A 22063-nucleotide genomic window follows, 5' to 3' on the forward strand; every position below is an offset into this window, starting at 1 on the left:
GCATTTGTTTGGTGTTTTTTCATTTTATTGTTTAGCCCTTACAGTCCGCATTTTTCATGAACATGTTATGGAAAAAAATATATTTTATAAGTGTTTTCATATCCAAATCCCTCTCTGTTCTTTAGATGTGAAAACGTAAACATATTTTTTATGACTCGTCTGGTTATATACATACATACATGAATTCAATCAAATGTGATGTGGGCTGACTCATCAAAGAAATGAGATAGCTTTTGATCGAAAAATACTCAACTCAATCCAACAAGATAATTTAATCAAAACAACAAAGACCTTGTAAAATGTATTTTTATTTCACAGTGAAAAATAGATCGGTAACATGGTCCACAGTGGCCTCAGCCAAAGATAGTTACTGGTTAGCAAACATGGCATAATCTAAATTACTAATTTGTCATCTATATTGTCACATTGTCCACTCACAGATATCTTAATGTATAGATTTACTTAAAGTTTGAACCTTTTCATTTTCAGAATAATATGAGAATTCATAATATTTAACTGAAATTCAAATGTGATTAACGTGCATGTGGACACAGTTAATTAATCTGACACAATCCACACATCAAACTCGCACATTCAGAGTAAGCTGGCTCGTTGAATTAACTGATTGTTTTTTCTCTGTGGAATGATACGAGGCCTTGAGATGAGGTGGTGTCAGTAAAGGCTGGAAATGTCGCTTCAATTAAAAGTGGTTTCAATTATAGTTCTTTTACCTTGCTTGATGAAAGAGCTGGAGGTAGTGAAGATAAAATCTGTAAGATATTGCCGAGGCTCTGGCAGAAAATTGAACCACAGAATTGAAGCTAATTGAATTTGAGAACGATAAGGTTGAATGTGGGGAGCTGTTAAAGCTAGCAAGAAAAGGATGAGATGAGGGAGTTTAGCAGAAAACGGAGAAAAATTAGGGTGGAAGGCTTCTAATTTAATTGGACAAAGATGAAGAGGGGACAGAACATAAAACTAATTTTTAAAATATACAGTACATTTGGGTGTGCGCCTCGGAACACCTTATCTTTGCCTTTGAATGACCATGTGACAAAGTCAGCACTTAATAAAAAGTTGTTTGTATAATCATTTTTTATGCTCTTTGTGGGGAAAAATACATAATACTATGCGGTTCATGATGATTTTAAGGTTTTTTTATGTGAATAATAGTGGACTTTATAAATAACATCACATCTGGCATTATTGCTATCTCGATCTGAAAGCATTCCAAATTAAAACCTGTTTCTTCCGACAATAATATGGGAAACTGCTATGATGGACATGTGAAGGCAGCTGGATATGTAGACAGACAATATCTACATAATATATATGTTGTTTCTGCAGTTATACAGGCACAATGCTGTGTCCCACAAAGTGCATTGTGGGACTGCATACTTGATTTAACAAATTTAGTATCATACAGTAATTATTTTCAGGGGAATCTTATTGTCATGTTAAGAATAAAACATTTTGTTGTCCAAATGAATTATTTTCAGCAACTTTATTTATATATACGAAAAAAGTGATATATTCTATTTGACATTTTTGGCTATGAATACACAGCAGTGGAACATAGTTTGTTGCATTGGATATCTAAAGGATTTTTAAAATATTTTTTGTAAATTTTCCATACTGTGATATATATTGGAAAAACTTATCTATTTTTCTATTGTGATATTAGTATGCTTTGTGACAACATATTTTTTCTGGATAATTAAATGGGTATTTAAAAAATGGTTTTAATTTAGATTGAAAAACAAAAAAGATTTTCCTCAACCCATTAATGACCACTTGGGGTCAGATATGGAATTATTTTTCCAAAATTAGAACTTGAATGGTACTGCTGCAGGTGGGGGTGAATTGGTGACCCAGAAGTGTAAGTGAAGCATCGGAATGGTCCACTGCCACCATTCCATTAATTGGGGGGAAAACCCATTTCCTTGCTCATCTACTGTGTCTCCTCCCCGTCATTGTAGACTTCCCCAGACTGGAGCAGTGGTCGGAGAGCACTTCCCTGTCTGACGTTTCCCTCTTTATGGATGGCTTCCTCTACATCTCCACTGGCCCTGCAAAGACGACGCTGGACCGTCGCGGCAGAGATGGTGAGCATAAATTTTTTGCAAGGCCAATCAATCCGTCAATCCATTTGTAAGCAATTTAAACTGCGTGTTTGTCAGAGATCTACTCCAGTTAAGCGCTGAACGATCAATCAGTGTCAGTCTGTCAGTTGTCAAACTGCCAATCGTTTAATCCTTACACCAAACAGTCCAGTCAAAACGATCAATGGATCCGTCTTTCAAATGCGTTCCACATCGGTCCTCTGGGAATCATGTCAGATGGAAAGATGTTCTCAGACGACCCGGCACTGAATGGTCCACGGAAGTAGCTACAGGGTAAATTAAGGCATGGTTAACAAAATAAATACAAATAAATGAAAGAATTGAGTTCAAGTCCTCTGGAAATCTACCTGAGTGATGCTACCCCCCAAATCTCCTTGTTTTGTCCTCCAAGGCAGTTTAAAGTTTTTAATCAGGATCCACTTCACACTCAAACTCCTCAGCTGCTGCTGCACCTCCTGCTCCGCTGTGGTCCCACTTCGCCAAACAGCTGGAGCGTTTCCCGGGCCCATGGGTAATTAGGAGAAGGAGCCGGCTCTGGATGCCGCCCCTCGGGATAGGGGGTTATTGGGAAGGTGGAGGAGTGGGATGGAGGATGAGGGGGGGGGGGGATGGAGGAGAAATGGGGGAAGAAAGGTTTCCGGGGTGGGACTGACAGCTTGCAGCTACCTACCATTTGGATGAGCTGAATCTCCTACGTCTTGGGCAAGACATCCATCTATATTTCCATCAACCCACACACAGACACACACGCGCTCGGCTCTCATTGGTGCTTGTACATGCTGGCTAATGAACAGGGCTGAGGTCTGGGAGATTGCCCCTTAGAGGTGATGGAGGAAAATTCTCACCAGTGTCTATTGAAATACTCATTATATGTAGAGGTGGAATTCATTTCCATTCCATTTGTTGAAGGATAATTCACATGTATTGCAATTTGGGTCCTAATTCCATAATGGTTGGCCATCATTTATTTTGGTTATATTACTATTCCCCTCACCAAAGAACGTGCTGAGACCTGGGAAACATGGCAACATCGCTAAGTCTGATTGGTCGGATGATCAGACACATTTCAAATGAGCCTGTTTTAAAAAAAGATTGCCAGATTTTCTGGACCACTCAATGTGCAAAGCTCAACCTGAAAGTAAGTGTACCTGAAATGACACCATTAAGTGGTTTATTTTTTTTATTGTTTATTTTGGGGCGGCTGTGGCACATGACCCGTAACCACAAGGTTGGTGGTTCAAACCCCTCTACCGGCAACATGCCGAGGTGTCCTTGAGCAAGACACCTAACCCCAAGTTAGCCCACTGCTCCTCCGGGATGGGTTAAATGCAGAGAAATAATTTCCCCATTGTGGGACTAATAAAGGCTTAATTATTATTATTATTTTCGCCTTTGTGGTTACCTCTTCCATAAAATTGGCTTACTTGATTTTAGTATTTAAGAGCCCTTTCATCCTGAATTGATAGATTTTTTTTGTCCACTTGGCAGAAGCAATCTGTAAACAAGATTGAAATATCACCCTATAAAATGAAATTTCAACTTTTCTAGTTAAAGTTGCAGTTGGTAACTTAAATAAAAAAATATTTTTGTATTTTATTTGCTCAAACTGTGACTATATCCTGACATTGGTACATGAGGCAGATAATCTGCGAAAAACATCAGGTCCTCTACCTCCTCTGGCCTGTGGCATCTGTAAGACTCCACCGTGCCGAAGAAAAACAACCAATCATTCAGGATTGTGTTACTGTATTGCCTTTTTCCCCTCCAAATGTTTTCAGAGACATAATTTGGTTTACTGTTTAGCTGTAAAATGAAATGGTTTGTTGCGGCAGGCGGGCAAGCTTAGTTTTGGCTCAATCGTTTTCAAAACGGCAGCCATCTCGTCAGAACTTTTTTGCCAAAAACGGCTGCCTGAATCAGACATTTTTCTTTCTTGGTTGATTCCTCGTGTTAAAGTTATTACAAAAACCACTATTGGCTATATTTATAAAAACCCAATGGTTTGAAAACGGTTGAGAGAGCCTCTGCTCGAGATGGACTAAGGCTACAGATGGCCATTTTGTAGAGGTCCATTTTAGTCACTTGTGCATTTTGTAGCACTTACAGACACCGCACCATTCCAAAGTTGTACACTTCTGATAAGTGCCTGTAATATTTCGGCAGATAAACACCAATGTTATGTCATCTATTATGAAGAGCCGTACAAGTTTGGCTTTTGTGCTTTGATGGGGCTTTAACTGCAGCTGCAGCTGTTGAAAAATTCAGAGGGGTTGGGTTTAGAACTCAACGCGTTTTCAGCTTCTTCAATCACGAGGGAGCACTGTCAGGACTTTGTGACCATGGAGGGATGAGGTATTTTTGAAGGTACTCCAGGATGCATTTCGCTCCTTGGCTAATGGCAAGATGGTCTATAGATACACCCGAGTTCTTAATAATTCATAGGTTGTTGTCAGGGCCTTAATAAAAGCACTCTACTACAGCATCTTCAACTTTTTGTTTGGAGGCGACTCCAATAGAGGCTTTCATGTCTCCACTTGTATGAGCTAAATGGAGAGTACCACATGACTTAATTTGGCAAGCAATTTTGATAATGGACTTGACAGAGGTGGCATGGGGGATCATTGCTCCAGTCCACCGTAATGAAATGAAATACTGTGCTACTTAGCGTTTGGCGAAACACCGTGTTCAGTCTAGATGCTGGCGGGTATATAAATTAGGATTAGGAAAACAATATGCCTTCTTGTTATATTTGTGCTGAGATCTAGGTTAAACTGGTTTTATTCTCCAGCTTGGCGCCACTTCATCAGCCGTTCAGTTGAGCTCCGCTCCATATTAGGTTTACGCAGTTGATTCTAGCGTAAATGAAGTCTCCCACCTAAACGGATGGGGAAGTGACTCATGCTACTCTCACATTAAAGAGTGTGTACATGCTTTGCGCACATCTCTGTGTGTGTCTGCGCACTCTTAACAGTCCTGGGAGGCAAGAGCGACGCTAGACAGTTACTATCCGAAATGGTGAGTGGCAGCAGGGAAATGCCAGCCCTAATTTCTGATTAGTTTGGTCTTCTCCTCATCAGCTGCGCTCTGTTTTTGCCCGAAACAGTAACTCACTACTGCCAGAGAGAGAAGAGGATTAGGAATAGGCGATGTGGAAGAGAAAAGAGAAACGTAGAATTATACAACAGTTTTATTGAGCACATAAATCTGAGCGCATATGAACATTCAATTACTTGCATCTACAAAGCTGGAGTCAACTTTTTGATAATAAACCAAATATTCTTTATGGTTTATGCTGTCAAAGGATGTTGTTTAATGATTGCAATTCATAAGCAGGCACAATTATGTGATGCTATTTTTGCATTTTATGAGGAGTACGCGAAAGCTGTTTAAACAATTAGTCTTAATCTAATATGCTTTTAGAGTGCTCATTTTACTCTGCATCTGCTTGCTGAAATGAGTGAGCAGTGCAGATTTTTAGGCCAAAAATACATGGCAGATAGTGTTTTTTTTTTCTTTATCTTATGCCATATCTGTCCATTCCTCCCTGTAATGAAGTGGGCTGTAATTCTGGCACAGACAGATCGTTCAGATCCCTTCAGTTTCTCGATTTCCATTTCCAGCTCCCCTGACAAGCTGTCCAGCAGATGTCTTCATCACAGATATTTTAGTCTGATGGGCGAGATAGGCAGAAGATTGGCGGAAGGGGGGGGGAGGTAGGAGAGCGAGGGAGGGATGGATGAGGGTGATTCACTGGAAAGGGGGGGGCACAGCCTGCCTCTGCGATGCACGCTGAAATGGGTGTCTGTGCAATGTCGATAAAAAAGTTTAGGGGGACATTGGGCAAATCTGGAGCACACAGTCAGAGTCTTAACTTTTGAGTAAATTTGTCATTCTGTAACTCGGGCCATTCAGCCAATGAACAATAAGACTCCTAAATTACCACATTGATGACGTTGATGAGTTTAAATCCACCTGTTCTACTTGCATACTTGGAGCATTTAGCTTATTTTACAAATTACCGAAGTAAGAGAGGAGGAAAAAATAAAAAAGCAGAAAAAGAGATTTCCACATTTCCCCCCAAAAAAAGAAGCTATGCAGGGAGCATTCTTGGCGTACAAGCTAATTGGCCCAATTTAGCTGGTGGAGGCATATACCACGGTTGGCTTCCGCTAACGTTGTCTCTGGCGGCTGGTTGCGGACTCCTGTGGAGAACGGCTGGGCCGCGGGGCCATTGCCGTGCGTGGGGGAACATCTGGCAATGGACGCAGCTGCTTGATTGTAAATCAAGCGCTATTGTTCCCACCCATTGCACGGGGCTGCTTGTGTAGAAAGCTTGTGGTATCCCACCCGCTAAGGAAATTCCGCACCACAAACAAAGCATGAAGAGAAGGATGGATGTGATTCGGCGATGTGCAGGTTTTTTTTTTTGATAAAGCCAGTTTCCTGGTGGAATATCTCGAAGGGATCCAAAGGCATTCATCGCTGTGTGAGGAAGTAACTTGTGCAACAAATCCCAACATAGCTGAATAATAGTTGCATTCAATTGAGTAGAACTCACTGCAGATATTCCACATTTACACTGAAGTCATTATTGTAGTGAAATGACAGCCACATCAACAGTGTTCTAGATTTTGGGCATATCTCACGTTCAGGCCTCCATGAAAATGTATTTTTCCTGTCATCATGGCCTCTTCTGTCCTCGCATCAATCTACCAAATCCTTCACATTCATTCACAAACCCAAAAGAGATAAGTGTATCTGAAATTACATTTGGCAAGCATTTGTATTCTCTCTGCACCTTTTGGCCTCCCTTTATCCCTCTTCTTCTGTTTCCTCAGCCTTATGTGGGCTTTTTTTTCTTTTTGGGTGTGCTGGCCAATATTAGGACAACTCCTCAGAAACAGGTTGGTCAAGTGGTGAGCCCAGGGACCCGGGATCCTGTAGCAATTTGCTTGCTGGATTCACAATGGGATTTATTTTAATAATACTAATAACTTATTATTAATGTCTTTTCTCCTTAGAGTTGAGAGGAAATTAAAACATTTTCTTCCAGTGTAGTAGGGGGGAAAGTTCAAGGAGACTGGATCCGAATGCCACGTGTGCCAATATTAAAATAAAATATATTAATAATTCGGTTGTTAAAGGACAAGCAAGACAAAGCAATGTTTTCTGTTTTAAAATCCTTGTTTTATTACAGTTTATTTTGAGATAAAGGTAAATGTACCCAGTCTTTTTTAAGAGAAAAGAGAAATGAAAAAGAAACAGCAAACATGTTTTTTGTGCTTTCCTATCATACTATTCATCTTGGGTCCCTTCACATTTGTACCTTATAAACCCAGGTCTAGGAGTTATTGGTCTGAAGCAGTGGTTTCCATGTTGTATGCACGCAACTCCATGTGGCTCTTATTCCCTCTGTCAAGAAAACCAAACTTTGAAATTTTGACCTGACAATGGTGCTAAATCAAAAATAAGGGACTCACTATAGTTTGCAAAGATCATCAATGTCTAAAAGAGCTTGCATAGTAATACATCACAATGTAGCATTTTCAGGGAAAAATCTAAATGTCTAGTAAATCCATGGCATTATAGTTTTGAGGCAACTTATAATAGCAATTGACTTCACTTTGGAAATGAAGTGTGCTTCTTAAGAATATTATTGTCTGGGGTTTTCAGATGGTACAAATTAAACTACTCCATTAGTTGGGGCAAAATTACAGGAAAATATTTCACAAAATAAGAACTTTACTTCTCCACGGTCGGAAATGATGGACATGACATTTTCTGCAAAACCATTTGGAACGGAAGGAAAGTTACGATCTCTTCCGTCACCAAGACAACAGTCCGCCCTGTCAGATAGATTGGATTGGTAATGACTTTAAATACCAGAGTCTCTCTCTCTCCCCCATCTCTCTCTCTCCACCACACACAAACGCACTCACACACACACTCGCATGCAAAACTGCGACATGCACGCTTGGTTTCAGATAAAGATGATGATTCTTTGGCTGCCGGGAATTATTTATTCTTTCTAAGTGAAGTGGGGTCAGAAGAAAAGTATTTTTTAAAATGCCACAGTAAGCAACAAGATATTAGTCATTTTTGCAGTTTTAAAAGCTGTCAGATGTTTTTGTCCAGATTGTTTTGTGGAGACATAAAAAAAAAAAAACACAGAGAAAGTCAGAAAGAGCCCATTCAGTGCAAGGGTGAATAGAGCGAATCTGACATCCTCGTTTCCTATGCTTATCACATCCTTTTTCTTTTAACAGACAGTTGTAGACACTTCTTTTTTTTTTACTATATCTGTTCCTTCAGAAACATCACACACAGTTGGCAGAGGAATGTGCAATTAGCATATTCATGAGATGAATACAGTGGAAACTTTGGAGTCACAAGCGACAGGGGATGTGGGGGGGGGGGACTGTGTGTGTGTGTGTGTGTGTGTGTGTGTGTGTGTGTGTGTGTGTGTGTGTGTGTGTGTGTGTGTGTGTGTGTGTGTGTGTGTGTGTGTGTGTGTGTGTGTGTGTGTGTGTGTGTGTGTTGCGGAACAAGTGCAGATGGCACGGTGACTTTGTAAAATCCAAAATTAGGTATGTTTTCGTGAACTTCATGCTCATTGGCTAGTCAGTCATGAAAGACAATGCGTTCTCCGGCTTTTCCATTGAGATCATGCTTGCTGATAGAAATCTGCGCAGTGCTTAGAGTCTATTAAAGTTTATACTCGGTGTAGTGAAGCCGGTGCGAGGTGTGCACGCCAGGGAGTGACGTCATCACTGCCTGCCAGTCGAGTCTGAAGGCTCGTCAAGTGGTTGCAGCACTTGCTCAATCACCTCTGAATTTTTGACACCAGATGCTCGCTCAGCGTTCTCTGAACTTTTCAGATGTACCTTTTTACAAAAATGTCTCTAATAAAAGCAATATTAACATGTCTGAGGATTTTACAAGGACGGCCAATCTACTTTTGAGTGCATATTTTGCCATCAAATTGTTACAAGATATTCAACCTTCATTTCTTTATAGTGTATCTAATACTTGACTTCTTTCTTTACAGAGTTTGTATAAAGGCAAATAAATAGTCCATGTATATGAGGTACGAGTTTACAGTTCCTCCTCAGCATTGTGGAGGTTTGTTTCTGGCATTTTGCCTGTAGCGCTTGTTATTTTCTTGCATCTTCACAGTATATTTAGTTTGAACAAACTCTGGCATTTGGAAGAGCGTTGAGCATAAACGCCTATGTGGGTGCTTTAAGCTCGCGCCACAACACAAAGCGAAAAAACAAACAAAGCTTTACTCCTTTAATTCTGAATGTGTGTACCCTCATACACAGTCTTCAGTAAGTCTGACTTAGATGTCCCTAAATGGACAAAAGAATGAACCGTCTCCTAACTTAAAATATCTGATTCATCATAAAATTAAAGCCCAAGATCTTGTCAGATGTTTGCACTTCTCTCTCCAAGCCAATACTTCTTTTGTTGCTGTATTGAGGTTCTTTTTTTTCTCTTGGATGTTGATTCTGGAGGGATGTTTGCTTGAAACGCTGGCCTTCAGGTGGTGTGATCTTTTTTTTATGTCTGCTTGCTTTGGCGTTGGGTTAACTGCTCTCTTGAACAAAAGTGGAGGCTTATGACACCGTCAGATCTCCATTCATCCATCCACGTGAGAAAGCTGAATGCACGGTGTCTTATCTCTGGACTTATAAAGGGTTTCTCGGTAGCGCTGTCTTAGCTTGTAGAGAGTCATTAGCGCTGTTAAATGGGCTCGGAGTGGTGCTAATTGTTTACAAACCAATCGTGAACATTGCATTTTTTTTTTTTTTCTCAATACTCAACTTCAAACAATAGCCAATTTGTGAAATTTGATCAGTATGCAAATGTATGGCTCTAGAGTAGTATTCCAAAAGAGGCCAAACATATTGGAGAATTCTGGGTGCATCAGGATAGAAGCTTTACAATTTCTAAAGTTAGCATCAGATCAGTCACCCATTATTGCATACATTTCAAATTAAATGAATAAATAGATTACTCTCTTAAAAGTTCACGAGCAACACTGTGCACTTTAGCAGCGTGTTCAGTAACAACTATTCTTAAACAGGCGTTAAGGCGTCCTGAGCAGAGGATGCAGTCACTCTCCTCTTCTATGTGTGTGTGTGTTGTAATCTTCTATGTGCTTTGTTTACGTACCCACTGCAGTAGATTTGCTCCGAATTCCATATCGTGAACATTTAAGTAGTTAAAGCAGAAGACAACATTACGAACACTTAAACTATCATTTGTAGGATTAGTTTTGTATTGTGTGGACACTGTACGTGGTGTATCTTATACGTGTCTGGCTGCATATTTGTGTGCTTACATGATTTTGTGAATCTTCAGACATGGCACATCGTTGGTGTACGTTAGAGGGCGGCTTCCTGAGTTACTACGAGAGCGAGCGAAGCCCGTCGGCCATCGGCAGAGTGGACGTCTCTGAGGTGGTTAGCCTGGCTGTCAGCAACACAGAGACAATGACTGGAGCCGGGTAAGAACACACACTAACACACTAACACACTAACACACTTTGTACGGATCACTGTTGTACAATGAAAACAATTTGCATCCAAAAATCGACTGTGAACTTTTTAGGCGAGATCAGAACTTCATTTGATTTTTTTCAACTGAACTTTAAATGATTAAATGGTTTAATATAGATTTTCACAGTTGATATAACTTCATATTCTCGTTGGGGCTTATATTCATAAACAATATTCAATATTGATGCCAATTCTGTGCAGTAAGTGATCATTTACACATGGATCATACATAACATTGTTCAGGCAGGCTATAAGGCTTTCATTCACACTCAGATTTTGCTCTCATACACCCCCCCCCCACACACACACACACACACACACACATACAATGCAGTCAAACCTATTTGAAATGCCGTTATATCCTAATTTATATATGATTATTCAACCTGCTTTGAAGACACAAATGCCAAATATTGCACCTTTTTGAATGTTTTATTGGCCATATTACAGTTTACTGCACATGTAATACACATATCAACATAAACACACATACACTTTAACTCTGGCTTCTACACCCCCGTTGTCATATGCCTCATTAGCATAATCAAAACTTGAGCATTATTCAATTTAACGGAACCCATCACGGCTTTATGAGTGCTATATTTCCTGTTTACTTTGGCGGAGATGCAGGCGAACGTCGCCGCTTTAACTGCCCTCCCTCCGTTCACTTTACCGCGCCACATATCGCTTCTCAGATTATGATTCAGTTAAAAAGTTTCTCCGACGACAAACTTTTCTTTTTTCTTTTTTTATGTCTTCTGGAAGTATTACAAACACACTAAGAAGGAACAGATGTCCCGATCCTTTCCTGCTCACCCTCTCCTCGCTCCCATTGGGTGACAGAGTGTGTGTGTGTGTGTGTGTGTGTGTGTGTGTGTGTGTGTGTGTGTGTGTGTGTGTGTGTGTGTGTGTGTGTGTGTGTGTGTGTGTGTGTGTGCGTGTGCGCTTCAGTTCCCCTGCGAGGAGTCTGATAATGGCTTATGATTGAAGCATAACCCAGGTCCTTAATGACAGCAGCAGATGTTATGAAGAGGAAACAATGCTTTATTTGTGCATTTTAGTCATACAGCCATTAGATTCACAGCTGCCCAGCTAAAAACTGTGACCTTTCAAATAAGCTGGACACATACACACAGTCATGACAGGTTACAATGATCATATAGTGTGTGCGCACAGATGCTACAAAGCACCAGCGACATGCACCGGCTTTAGCTTGGCGCACACGTCCCGGTTACAGGTCATGGCGTCGCCCCCGGAAAGACTATTATTTCTCCCGTCGCTATCACTGGTAATGGCTGTACGTTTCACTAGATTAAACTCTGCCTCACTCCCTCTCACTTCGAGGCAACTTCCAGCGTCCCCAGCACGCCTGCACTGCGGAGCGAGCCGGGGCGACGCCTCACCTCTTGACTGTCGGCTGCTTATGAATATTAACGTATGCAGATGACACACTCCCACCAGCAGGCCTATCGCCGCGCTACAGGAGGCCGTAGGTGTCGCTTCCATTAAGCGCAGCGTTTGGGTAATTTCACCGTGGCAGAGGACACCGTGAATTATAGCTCGGCCCCGACGCATACGTCTGCTCGAGTTGTATGAATGTTACAAACCCCCAACTCCTAAGGAATTAATGTGGAGGGAGCATGTTGGCTGGTGATAAGTTGAGGTTTTTTTTTTTTTTTTTTTTCAGGGACTTTTTTTCTCTCATCCTCCCCTGTTTCTACAAGAATATTTGTAAATTAAGTCTGACCTTCAAATTCAACTGAAAAATCTTTGGAGCAAAACTTGCTTTTTCTATGTCGTCTGTTTGGCTTCCCTTTTTTTAAAAGACTGTTAGAAGGGCTTAGGTGCTAACTTTGCCAGCGAGATGGGTTAGATATATGAGGGCTGGGGAATTAAGAGTTTCTCAGAGCACAGGGAAGCCTTCAGGTGAAAATAAAGTGCTACAGAAATACATATACATACATCTATGCTCGTTCAAACCACTAGTGAATCCTGTGCTGCAGATTCCTCCACGAGGGAGAGTACATGTACGCTCTATCAAACTTCACCAAACCCCCAAAATACTTTTTGCTATAGCACACTCAAATAAGCTCATGATCTTGTCTAACTTAATTTACCTTTTCCAATATCAATTCAAGTGAGGTTGTATTTTGGCTACAAGTTAAATTAGTATAAAATAAAGCCTAAAGTTTTTTCCACAGCTGAACAGTAAGTGATGCGTGATCCCTATTTTACTGGTCCTGTTTTTAGGTGCTTCCTTTATGATCGGCCTTTAAGTTCATAAACAATCAGCTGTATTTACATTAACTTTGTGGCTCCATCTACACTAATGTCCTATTGGGATGTGTATTGAATTGTGTACCAGTGTTACTACTGTGGCATTTTGTCTTTCATATGTCTTCTGCTGTGAGCTGTCTCGCTCGTGTCTCTTTTGTTATTTGTCACAGTGCATGGGCGACCACACTAGTTTCTCCTCTTGGGAAGTTATCACATTTTTTAAATTCATTGAACGCATGCATAGAATAGGAAAACACGGCAGAACCTATGAGTGCAAATGCTCGGACACTAAAAAAACAGTTTTCATAAAAAATACACCTAAAATATGCCAGCAAGATTCAATATTACAGTAGTGGGTAAAAGAGAAATCTGATAATTGACCAGTTGCATGTAAATACTAATTTTAAAGTAACCAAGTTATTGTAGTGCATCGTTTCTTGTGTAAAGTTGGATAAAATAAAAAAGCATTTACAATTGTATGCCCCTACAGAACAAGAATGTGTCCAGTGTGATGATAGTATGTTGCCTCATATCTAAGTTCTTATGTCGCTCAGTTCTTTAACGCATTTTATTGTTTCGTCAACTTTCTCTCTCTCTCTCTCTCTCTCTCTTTGTTTCTAGCTCGCTCTCCCCCTCTTTCCCCAGCCACTCCCTCCCTGTGGGACACTCATGATGCAGCGTTCATCTCTTATCCCCTCCGTCTTCTCCTTCTGTCTTTACGATAGCCGGCATTTTGCCCGCCGCCTCACCGCGCCCCTCTACCAGCGGGTTCCTCGCTCTCCCTTCTGGGAAATTCCTCTAACAAGCGGCTGCACACCTGCCGGCAAAAAGGCAGGTTGGGGGGAGGGTGGGGGTCACTCGAGGCCACACAAACACCGGTGTCTCGCTTGCTCCCCTGACACATGTAAGAACGGAGGGAATCGGAGCTGCCGTGACCCCACATGACACGCCACCTTAAACACCCATCGCTGTAGCATTTAGAGCCTCCCCCGCCGTAGTGCACCGATGGAAATGAGGCCACCGCTCGGCTGTGTGTAGAAACCATTAAGATAGTGATACTCTGACCTCTGTACCATCACCACTGAGAGAGAGAGATGGAGAGGCACACAGAGAGAGAGAGAGAGGAGGTGGTGAACGCAGAGACAACAGGAGGAGCAACAAAGATTAATAGTTGCCTTTTTTGCTTCCGACAGCGGCGGTTTTGCCTGCGAGTGTGTGCGGATGAATGAGTGTAAGAGTGCATTCATGCTCCTTTTTTTTACGTTATAAGGATGATATAGTTGGTGTGTATATAGCCTAATGCACACATTCATTGTTCATAACCAAGGGGAATGAGTCGCTAACACACATTGTACAAAAAACACATTCATGACAGTTTCAAGGAAAAAAGGGGAATATGTAAACTGCATTTCATTATATTAATATCTAAGCACTTTATATTAATAAATGAGGGAACATCGCTTCACATAAATAGACTTCAAATGTATAGAAATATGATTCAATTAGTACTATATATATATATATATATATATATATATATATATATATATATATATATATATATATATATATATATATATATATATCGCACACACTGATGACCATTTCAGCAGTGTGTATATATATATATATATATATATATATATATATATATTATTCATATTTGTATATATTTCAAGTCCAATTTTAAATTATATTCATCATTCATTTTACATTTGTCAAGATATAGTAAGCAGTTTGTGTGGGGATCTATATTGTATATGTGCTAATGTTCACAGTTTTAGGTGCTTGTTTCCTGCGTTTGTGTGTTCGGGAGGACAATTTCCATTCCAGATATCTAATAGTGAGCCGTGTGTCTCTGTCAGGGCGGTGTTTACCGTAGAGTTGTACGTGCAGACGGAGCGAGTCCTGACTGTCGGGGCTGAAACACAGGAAACACAACGCGACTGGATCCGGGCGCTAACAAAGGTGACGCACTTTGCATACAACACAAACAAACACACACTAAGACACACACACTTATTTCCATTTCCTCCTTCTTAAGTTTGTTTTTCACTTAAAGTTACAAGGAAGAAACTGTGTATTTATGCTGCAGAAGTACAGTACATCCATACTTTTTTTTTCATTCACTCTGCTACTTTGCAACACATGCCACATTGTCCTCAAGATCTTGTAATAATCCCCTTCATAAATATGTCCCCTACTCCTTTTTTATCTCTTTAATCCCAGGCAACCCAGTCATAGATAGTGGGAGGTATAGTTGCATTAGTCCATATGTTTCTCTATCTATACCAAAGGCCTTCCACACCTCCGTATTTCAGTTTGAATCACACAAGCCGAGCAGGAGAAAGGGAAATGTACTCGGAAAGTTATTCAACCAGAAAGCGAGCAAAGGTTTATCCCTGCACCTGTTCTGTTTCTGTGTTGCAGTTTATTTTTTTTGAGGTGACACTCCACAGATTCACGCTTTTTAAAAAGTGAAGGTTCTTAATTCGCAAGCGTGCTATCTCTTTGTGTGACTCACAGTGCTTCGTCCCGTCTAAAGTCGAGGGACTGGTGCCGAAAGACGTCGAGCTGATTGGCAGACTGCACTACAAAGAGGGCCATGACCTGTACCACTGGAGGGCGGGCTGGTTTATGCTGGAAGGCTCTGCTCTGCACTTCAGCCCAGGGGAGGTGGAGGGAGAGGAGGAAGTCCTTCAACTCAAACAGCTACAGGAGCTCAGTAAGCACACTGCATTATTATTTGTCTGTTTCTTACTGTGTTTTGCCGTCTTTCTTAACCAGGTAATATGGGAGAACAGTAAAGTTATCTTTCTTGTAAAAATTGGATGTTGTGACACAGCTTCCATTTTCGACTCGATCCTAGTCTCTCTATTCCCTCAAAGGTCAGCACAGTCAAGTTTGGTTTGCAAAATGTCAATGCAAAAATAACACTTCAAAAGGCTAGTCCTGTTAGAAAGATTTCTCCAAGATACTATTAGTCCAAGAATAATATAGTCCTCGTCGTTGAAGTCTTTCTGAATCTGACATTTGTATAACTTGTCCAAGTATCATCCTTCAGGATTATTCAGATTATTTCCTCCGAGGCAGCAACACACGTTACATGAGCCATCAGAAACTCTTCCTACACTGGCTTCCTATAAGCTTTTACGGCTATCTAACTCAAAAATCTAAAAAAAAACCACTGTATGCATATATGAAGAAACATGCTAGCCCAGCAACACTAAGGATAGGAAATAACCATCAAGCTAAAATTTGTTAACGTAACAAACTGGAATACGCATAGTGCATTCCCCACAATGTTGAGCCTTTTGCTGTACTTTGCAAACAATCCAATCATTGTGGCCATTAAAATGAATGTATTTTGCTCAGAAGCTTCTCCAAGCACATGCATTAATATATACACTAACACCAGCTCTGTCCCAATGTGCCACAGTCTACCTGTTTACCTCACAATAGTAATCAGATTTTAAAATTGAACAGCCCAAAATGACCATCATATCCATAGATGGTTGAAAGTATCAGTGGCCAACTGCTCAGATTAAAAACATTACACTCACATTTTTGATTTACTGTGTAATTTCCAAAGAGCTCATCGCAACCCATAACACCCTCTAACTACATGCTTTTGTAACGACTTAATGATGTCAGTGGATGCATGCAATTGTCAGAAGATATTTCGGCTTCTCGCACCACGACACAATTCTCTGCTGTTATTAGCTAGCGTATTCTTCCATTATGAAAATCATCCTTTGAGCCAACCGGTGGAGAGTGAGAACTGTATATGTGAAGTGTATATGAGAAGATGTTCTGCTAATATGAGGTCAGTAAAGGTCAATAACATAATGTGACACAATATCAATGAGGTGTTGAAAATCGTGTAACATTGATTGCAGCACAATACACATCTGAATATTCACAGTATGATGGTACGATGAGAGAATTCTTCATTTTGCCGATATCGCCACATTACTGGCAAACACCAGTTGTTTAAAGGATACTTAGTGGAGGGGAAGCTGCCAGTCACGGGGGGGAAAGGCTCAAAAGTTCTCATGTACTTTGGCAGACTGATCGATTGCGCCAGTGTGATGTGCGAACAGGAGGAGGGGAGAATCAATGGATCTTTTTAATCCATTTACGGCTCGACGTGGAGCAAATCGCGCAAAAGTGCCGCCCCGTCTCCCCACCTTGGGCGGGATGAAGAGCTGCAGCGGTGCTCGTTTTTTGGTGCCGTCTTTCTCAAACCATATTTGTCACAGCCGATGAACCGCTGGCGCCAGAGGGGACTATGTTTTGTCGGGGGGATGGTAGGTTTCTGCAGCATTGAAAGGATCCCTTTAGGAACCACAGTCTGTGACATGGGATTAACTGTTATTTTCTCTGCAGTGACACCGCCACATGAAAGGTGCCCCTGTGTAGCAGTGAGGCATTTAATAAAAAACATTTTTTCAATTAAAATCACGACATGTTTCCTACATGCAGCCCTTCAAACTGCATCAGGAGCTCTTTGCGAGTGTGATGCAGTCCGTTCTTGTTTCTTCTTACTTCAGGCTGGTAGAGTTATGATCATTCTCGAAACTCACTGAAGTTTAAAAATCTTCTCTTTTATTCATTTTACCTTTAATTGCTTCGTCTGCAATTTATTCTCTGTCTCAATTTTTGCTGTCTTTAGCTAATTGTTCAAATAATTGAATTGATCTTCATCAATCGTTCAATATTCACGTGTCTTGGCTATGAAGCACTTTGTAACTTTTAGTTTGAAAAGTTCCATATAAATAAATGAAAAAATTCACAAGTAAATAAAAACAAACCAAAAAGTGCATCACCTCTCAAAACGGCTTCTTGGGGGCTCAGCTGTGTGCTTGAGAGGAGAGAGGGTTGATCTTTTATGATGTCTTGTGTCAAGATGTCTGCTGCACAAATGACTTGAACCAAAGTATAAATAAAGGGGAGAAATGACATATACAGCTGGATAATCATTAATCTGTCACAGAGCACAAATCAGCTTTTTCACCTAGGACCTTTCTGAAATGAACAGTTTTCAAACAAGATAAGGACATTTACTTTGAGCTCGTTCAGGGCAATTTTCTCAGCGGATTTATCTTAAGGCTAAATAAAGAAAAAAAGAACAGTTAATGCATTGCTCTGCTCCATTATCTAAAAATGTAGATAGGCATCAGCACAAGACTGCAGTCCAGCATATTTAGTAGCCAGATGTCCACACTGAAGTCCATTTAGGGTATAATTAGATTTAAAAAAAAGATTTTAAAGATTTATAGTAACCCTAACCCTAACCCATCAGCATGAAAATGATATTGCCGGTTGAGCTTTGCCATCACTGCGAAAAATCAGTGGATCCCTCAACTGCTTCCCATCCAAGAACATAGCCAGTTTGGTTCGTTGGAGCTTGCTTCAATGCTCCAACGACTCTGCAAAGATGGGCCACGAGGCTTATTTTATATTGAGGTTATCATATATTACCTGTCAAAATAAACAACACAATGCTCTCACTGTATATTTGCACCAGCCCTCTAAATCCCCCTGATTTTTAGAGGGAAAAAACAACCACAGAAATCTCTTATGGGACGCCCAGTACAAATTATGGAGGGAACAAGGCTGCAGACTTAGTTCCTTATCACACAAACATATTAAGTAATAAAAAAATTCCCACTGAGCTCTAATATGGATTAAAGAGGATTGCTGTGTTTGTTCACAAAGCGATGACAAGTGTTTTGCATTTACCTGATAACACTGTTAATAAACCTCTCTTAAGTCAATATAAGTCTCTGATGTTCTCGGCTTTCTTCTCTTGTTGTTTGGATCAGAATGAAATACTGTGCCCTTGAAACATTCTGCCAAAGAAAACAAAAAGCAAATTATTTGTTAAGAGAGACTTCGGGGATTAATTTTTTTTTTTCATCAGCAAAGGACTTTTTAGCTAAAAAAGACCACTGGTAAATGTAATATTTTGTACCAATCCTCTTTTATTCATATAAATTGTTGCCTCTCAGTTGCTGATCAAGCCGATGATTGATCCGTGTGTTAACAAAGCAGTTGCAAAGATTGTGATTCGGTGGATATAATTGAAACAAAACTAGTTTTCATTCATTTATGATATACAGTTCAAAGAAAAATTAGTTTAAAGGTTTTTTTTTTTTTTTGGTTTGATACTTTCAGTAATTCAAATTTAAGTTTGATTAATGCGTAGGTCAACCCAAGTTCATGGGCTCTAAGCTTTACTAGAATCAGGCGATTCTAGGATGAAAAGAATAGTTTAACAATTTTGAAAAGGTTTTGGTTCTTACTGAGAGTTTGATGAGAAGGTCGAGACCAATCTCATGTCTGTACGGTAAGAATAAAGTTATGACACGTTGTGATTTAATCTAAACTAACAGGCTGCTGGCATGCAGCCTGTTAGTTTAGATTAAATCACAACGTGGCATTTTTACATTTTAACACTAACAGCTATCCCCGATCAGTCCAAAGGTAAAACAAAGCAGCTATAGAGCTAATAAATTAACACGTTATATCTTCTTTGTAAAATTGTGTAAAAACAACATGTTCTGGTTAAAACTAAGCTAACTAACTGACAGAATCCGAGTTAGACAGTCTTCTCGCACTTAACTTTTGTGTGCACCGTGACATAATCTTGCATTATCTAGTAATAACTTATTGTTCAGGTAGCTAGTTAGCGAGCCGTCAATCTCCAAAAGTCAACCGTTTATCCGGGTAAAGTCCACATTGTTCTCTTCTTGTTAGTTTCTTTGATACGTATCCATTATTCCAGCACAACCAGTGGGAACTTCAGTAAGATGAAAGCGCCAGATGTTGTTTTCTGGAGATTTTATGACTCAACTGCGGAGCCTCATATCTTTGTTTTTTTGTACTTTTTTCTTTCTCTGTTGTGTGTGATTGTTGCCGTGATCCAAGCAGCTGCTTGAACCCACAGAAGAGATTACGCCAGAGCTTTCGAGTCCCTCCGCTCAGTTTTTCTGTATCCTTGCACAGTTGTTTTAAAAAGAGTTATTGTATGAAGAATGGCAGCAACTCTGTCTGTTTTTTCCTCTGCTTGTGGTGTGTTAAATACTTCCCTCGGTCCAATCTTATTTGGTTGCATTTCCACCAACTTTATATGAAGCTTGATAACAATCGACACTTGCATTTATGCCCCACTTCCCGCTCTTGTTGAAAGCACCTTTAGTGAGTCTGTGACACAAAAACTATACCCATGTTTCCCATTACAACAAGGAAATGCTGTTAACTCCAATTGGATGCATTTGCACCTCCACCGCTGTGCTGTTCCCTCACTTTTTGTTCCACTATATGTCTGCACAATTTACAAAGACGAGTCAGATATGTCTGGACATTTTGTGCAGGTTATTATTTGCAAAGATTGACTTAAAGAGTAAATGAATACTGAAGAGAACAGAGACCTTTCAGTGACAGGAAATGAATGCATAGTCGAGTTTAATGGCAAAAGCTTCTAAGTGCTCATTTTTGACAGAGATTGAACAACTGCAAATGTCAGACTTAAAAGCATTACGTTGCATTAACACTTTCTTTTCTCCTGTATATGAATGTACAGTATTTTTGAACCTACATTTTCTAAAACTTGTTTACCCCCCCCACCCCCTCCCAGCTGTCTCCATGCATACAGAGGGTGAAGACAAGATCCAAGTCCTGCTGATGGTGGAGGGAGGAAGGTATGTCTGTCTCTGAAATAATGAAATAAAGGCGTGCTAATTGGCAACGCATTTGCGATACAACAACACGATGCATAATGCAAACGCAGTGAGCTTTGATTTTGCCTTTGTCTTGTTAGTTCAAATGCACTTTAGCTACTGTAACCGTCCACGGAAATCAAAGTCTCGCTAGAATGCCCGCTTCAGTTACGGAGACCGTGAGATGGCACGTAACACAAGCCAACAGTTTTAGTCTCCCTTTTTTTAGAATAATCCAACGAGACTTTGCACTCCGTTAATTGCATCTTTTTGATGAAACCTCGTGGGAAATGGTTGTTATTCATAATGTGTGTTCTGCAGAAGCACTCTTGGATTCCTTTTGTTTGAGTATTTAATGACTTAGCAAGGCTTTTTTCAAATATATGAACAACTTTTAAATCTGGAAAAACGATATTGTTACTGGAAATGATATCATGATGCACTACTTCATTAATATTAACTTTTTTTTGTTTTTCTTCTTGTTTTATAGAACAGTTTACATCCACGGCTTCACCAAGATGGACTTTGCACTATGGCTGTCTGCCATCACGCTGGCTGCCGGCACAGACAGCAAGGAGCTCAGCGACCAACAGCTGACTAAAAACGGGGTCCCCATTATAGTCGACAGTTGCATTGCTTTTGTCACCCAGTATGGTGAGTTCCTCTTACTGAGAGAGAAAAAGTGTTTTTTCTTTTCTACGCTTTACTAATGCATGATACATGCAAAAGGCTACTTATGCAGTAGCATTATAAGTGGTATGAAATATAGTAATGGATTGGCACAAAAGTCAACACTTATGGAAACTGTAATGTGTTACAGCAGGCTAATATACCTTGCAGTGACAATTTCATTACACCTGCAATTTAGATTTAAATGTGCTTATGTAATGTTATTAAATCCCAGAATTGAACATCCATTATGTTGCTTATTGGCTTATGATTCTATTTAGTTATATAGAAATCTATGTACTGCCATTTGCTGTTGCAGACCGAAACACATCAGAGAGTGACTATGTAAAATAACATACATGCACAGATCATAAATGAATGAGTGGAAAGATTTCTAGAACCAGTCATTATATTTATCTAATTAAAATCCATCTATTTCCCTTTTTCTTGACTATGTCACCAGGTCTGTGCCAGGAGGGGGTCTACCAGAGACCGGGGACCTTGGTCGAGTGGCCCTGCTCCTGGAGGAGTTCACACGGGACGCCCGTAATGTTAAGCTGAGGGAGAAGGAGCAGCAGCTGGAGGATGTGACGGACACCCTGAAGAGCTTCTTATCCCAAGCAGAGGACGCACTGCTGACCAAGGAGCTCTACCCATACTGGGTGTCAGCTCTGGGTATGTGAGGCGTCTGCTGGGGTCATCACAG

At 40.3% G+C, this 22063-nt stretch overlaps 1 protein-coding gene across 1 annotated transcript in view; it reads left to right on the plus strand.

The window, feature by feature from the left end:
* Positions 1-22063, plus strand: part of arap2 (ArfGAP with RhoGAP domain, ankyrin repeat and PH domain 2) — a 109488-nt gene that overhangs the window by 62190 nt on the left and 25235 nt on the right. Inside the window, 8 exon segments of the mRNA XM_054601561.1 lie at positions 1980-2105; positions 10491-10635; positions 14830-14932; positions 15491-15689; positions 20607-20670; positions 21179-21342; positions 21821-21850; positions 21853-22032. Coding sequence (XP_054457536.1) covers positions 1980-2105; positions 10491-10635; positions 14830-14932; positions 15491-15689; positions 20607-20670; positions 21179-21342; positions 21821-21850; positions 21853-22032 — 1011 coding nt within the window.

The sequence above is a fragment of the Anoplopoma fimbria genome, chromosome 7 (assembly GCF_027596085.1).
Source record: "Anoplopoma fimbria isolate UVic2021 breed Golden Eagle Sablefish chromosome 7, Afim_UVic_2022, whole genome shotgun sequence".
In the NCBI taxonomy this organism is placed as follows: Eukaryota; Metazoa; Chordata; class Actinopteri; order Perciformes; family Anoplopomatidae; genus Anoplopoma; species Anoplopoma fimbria.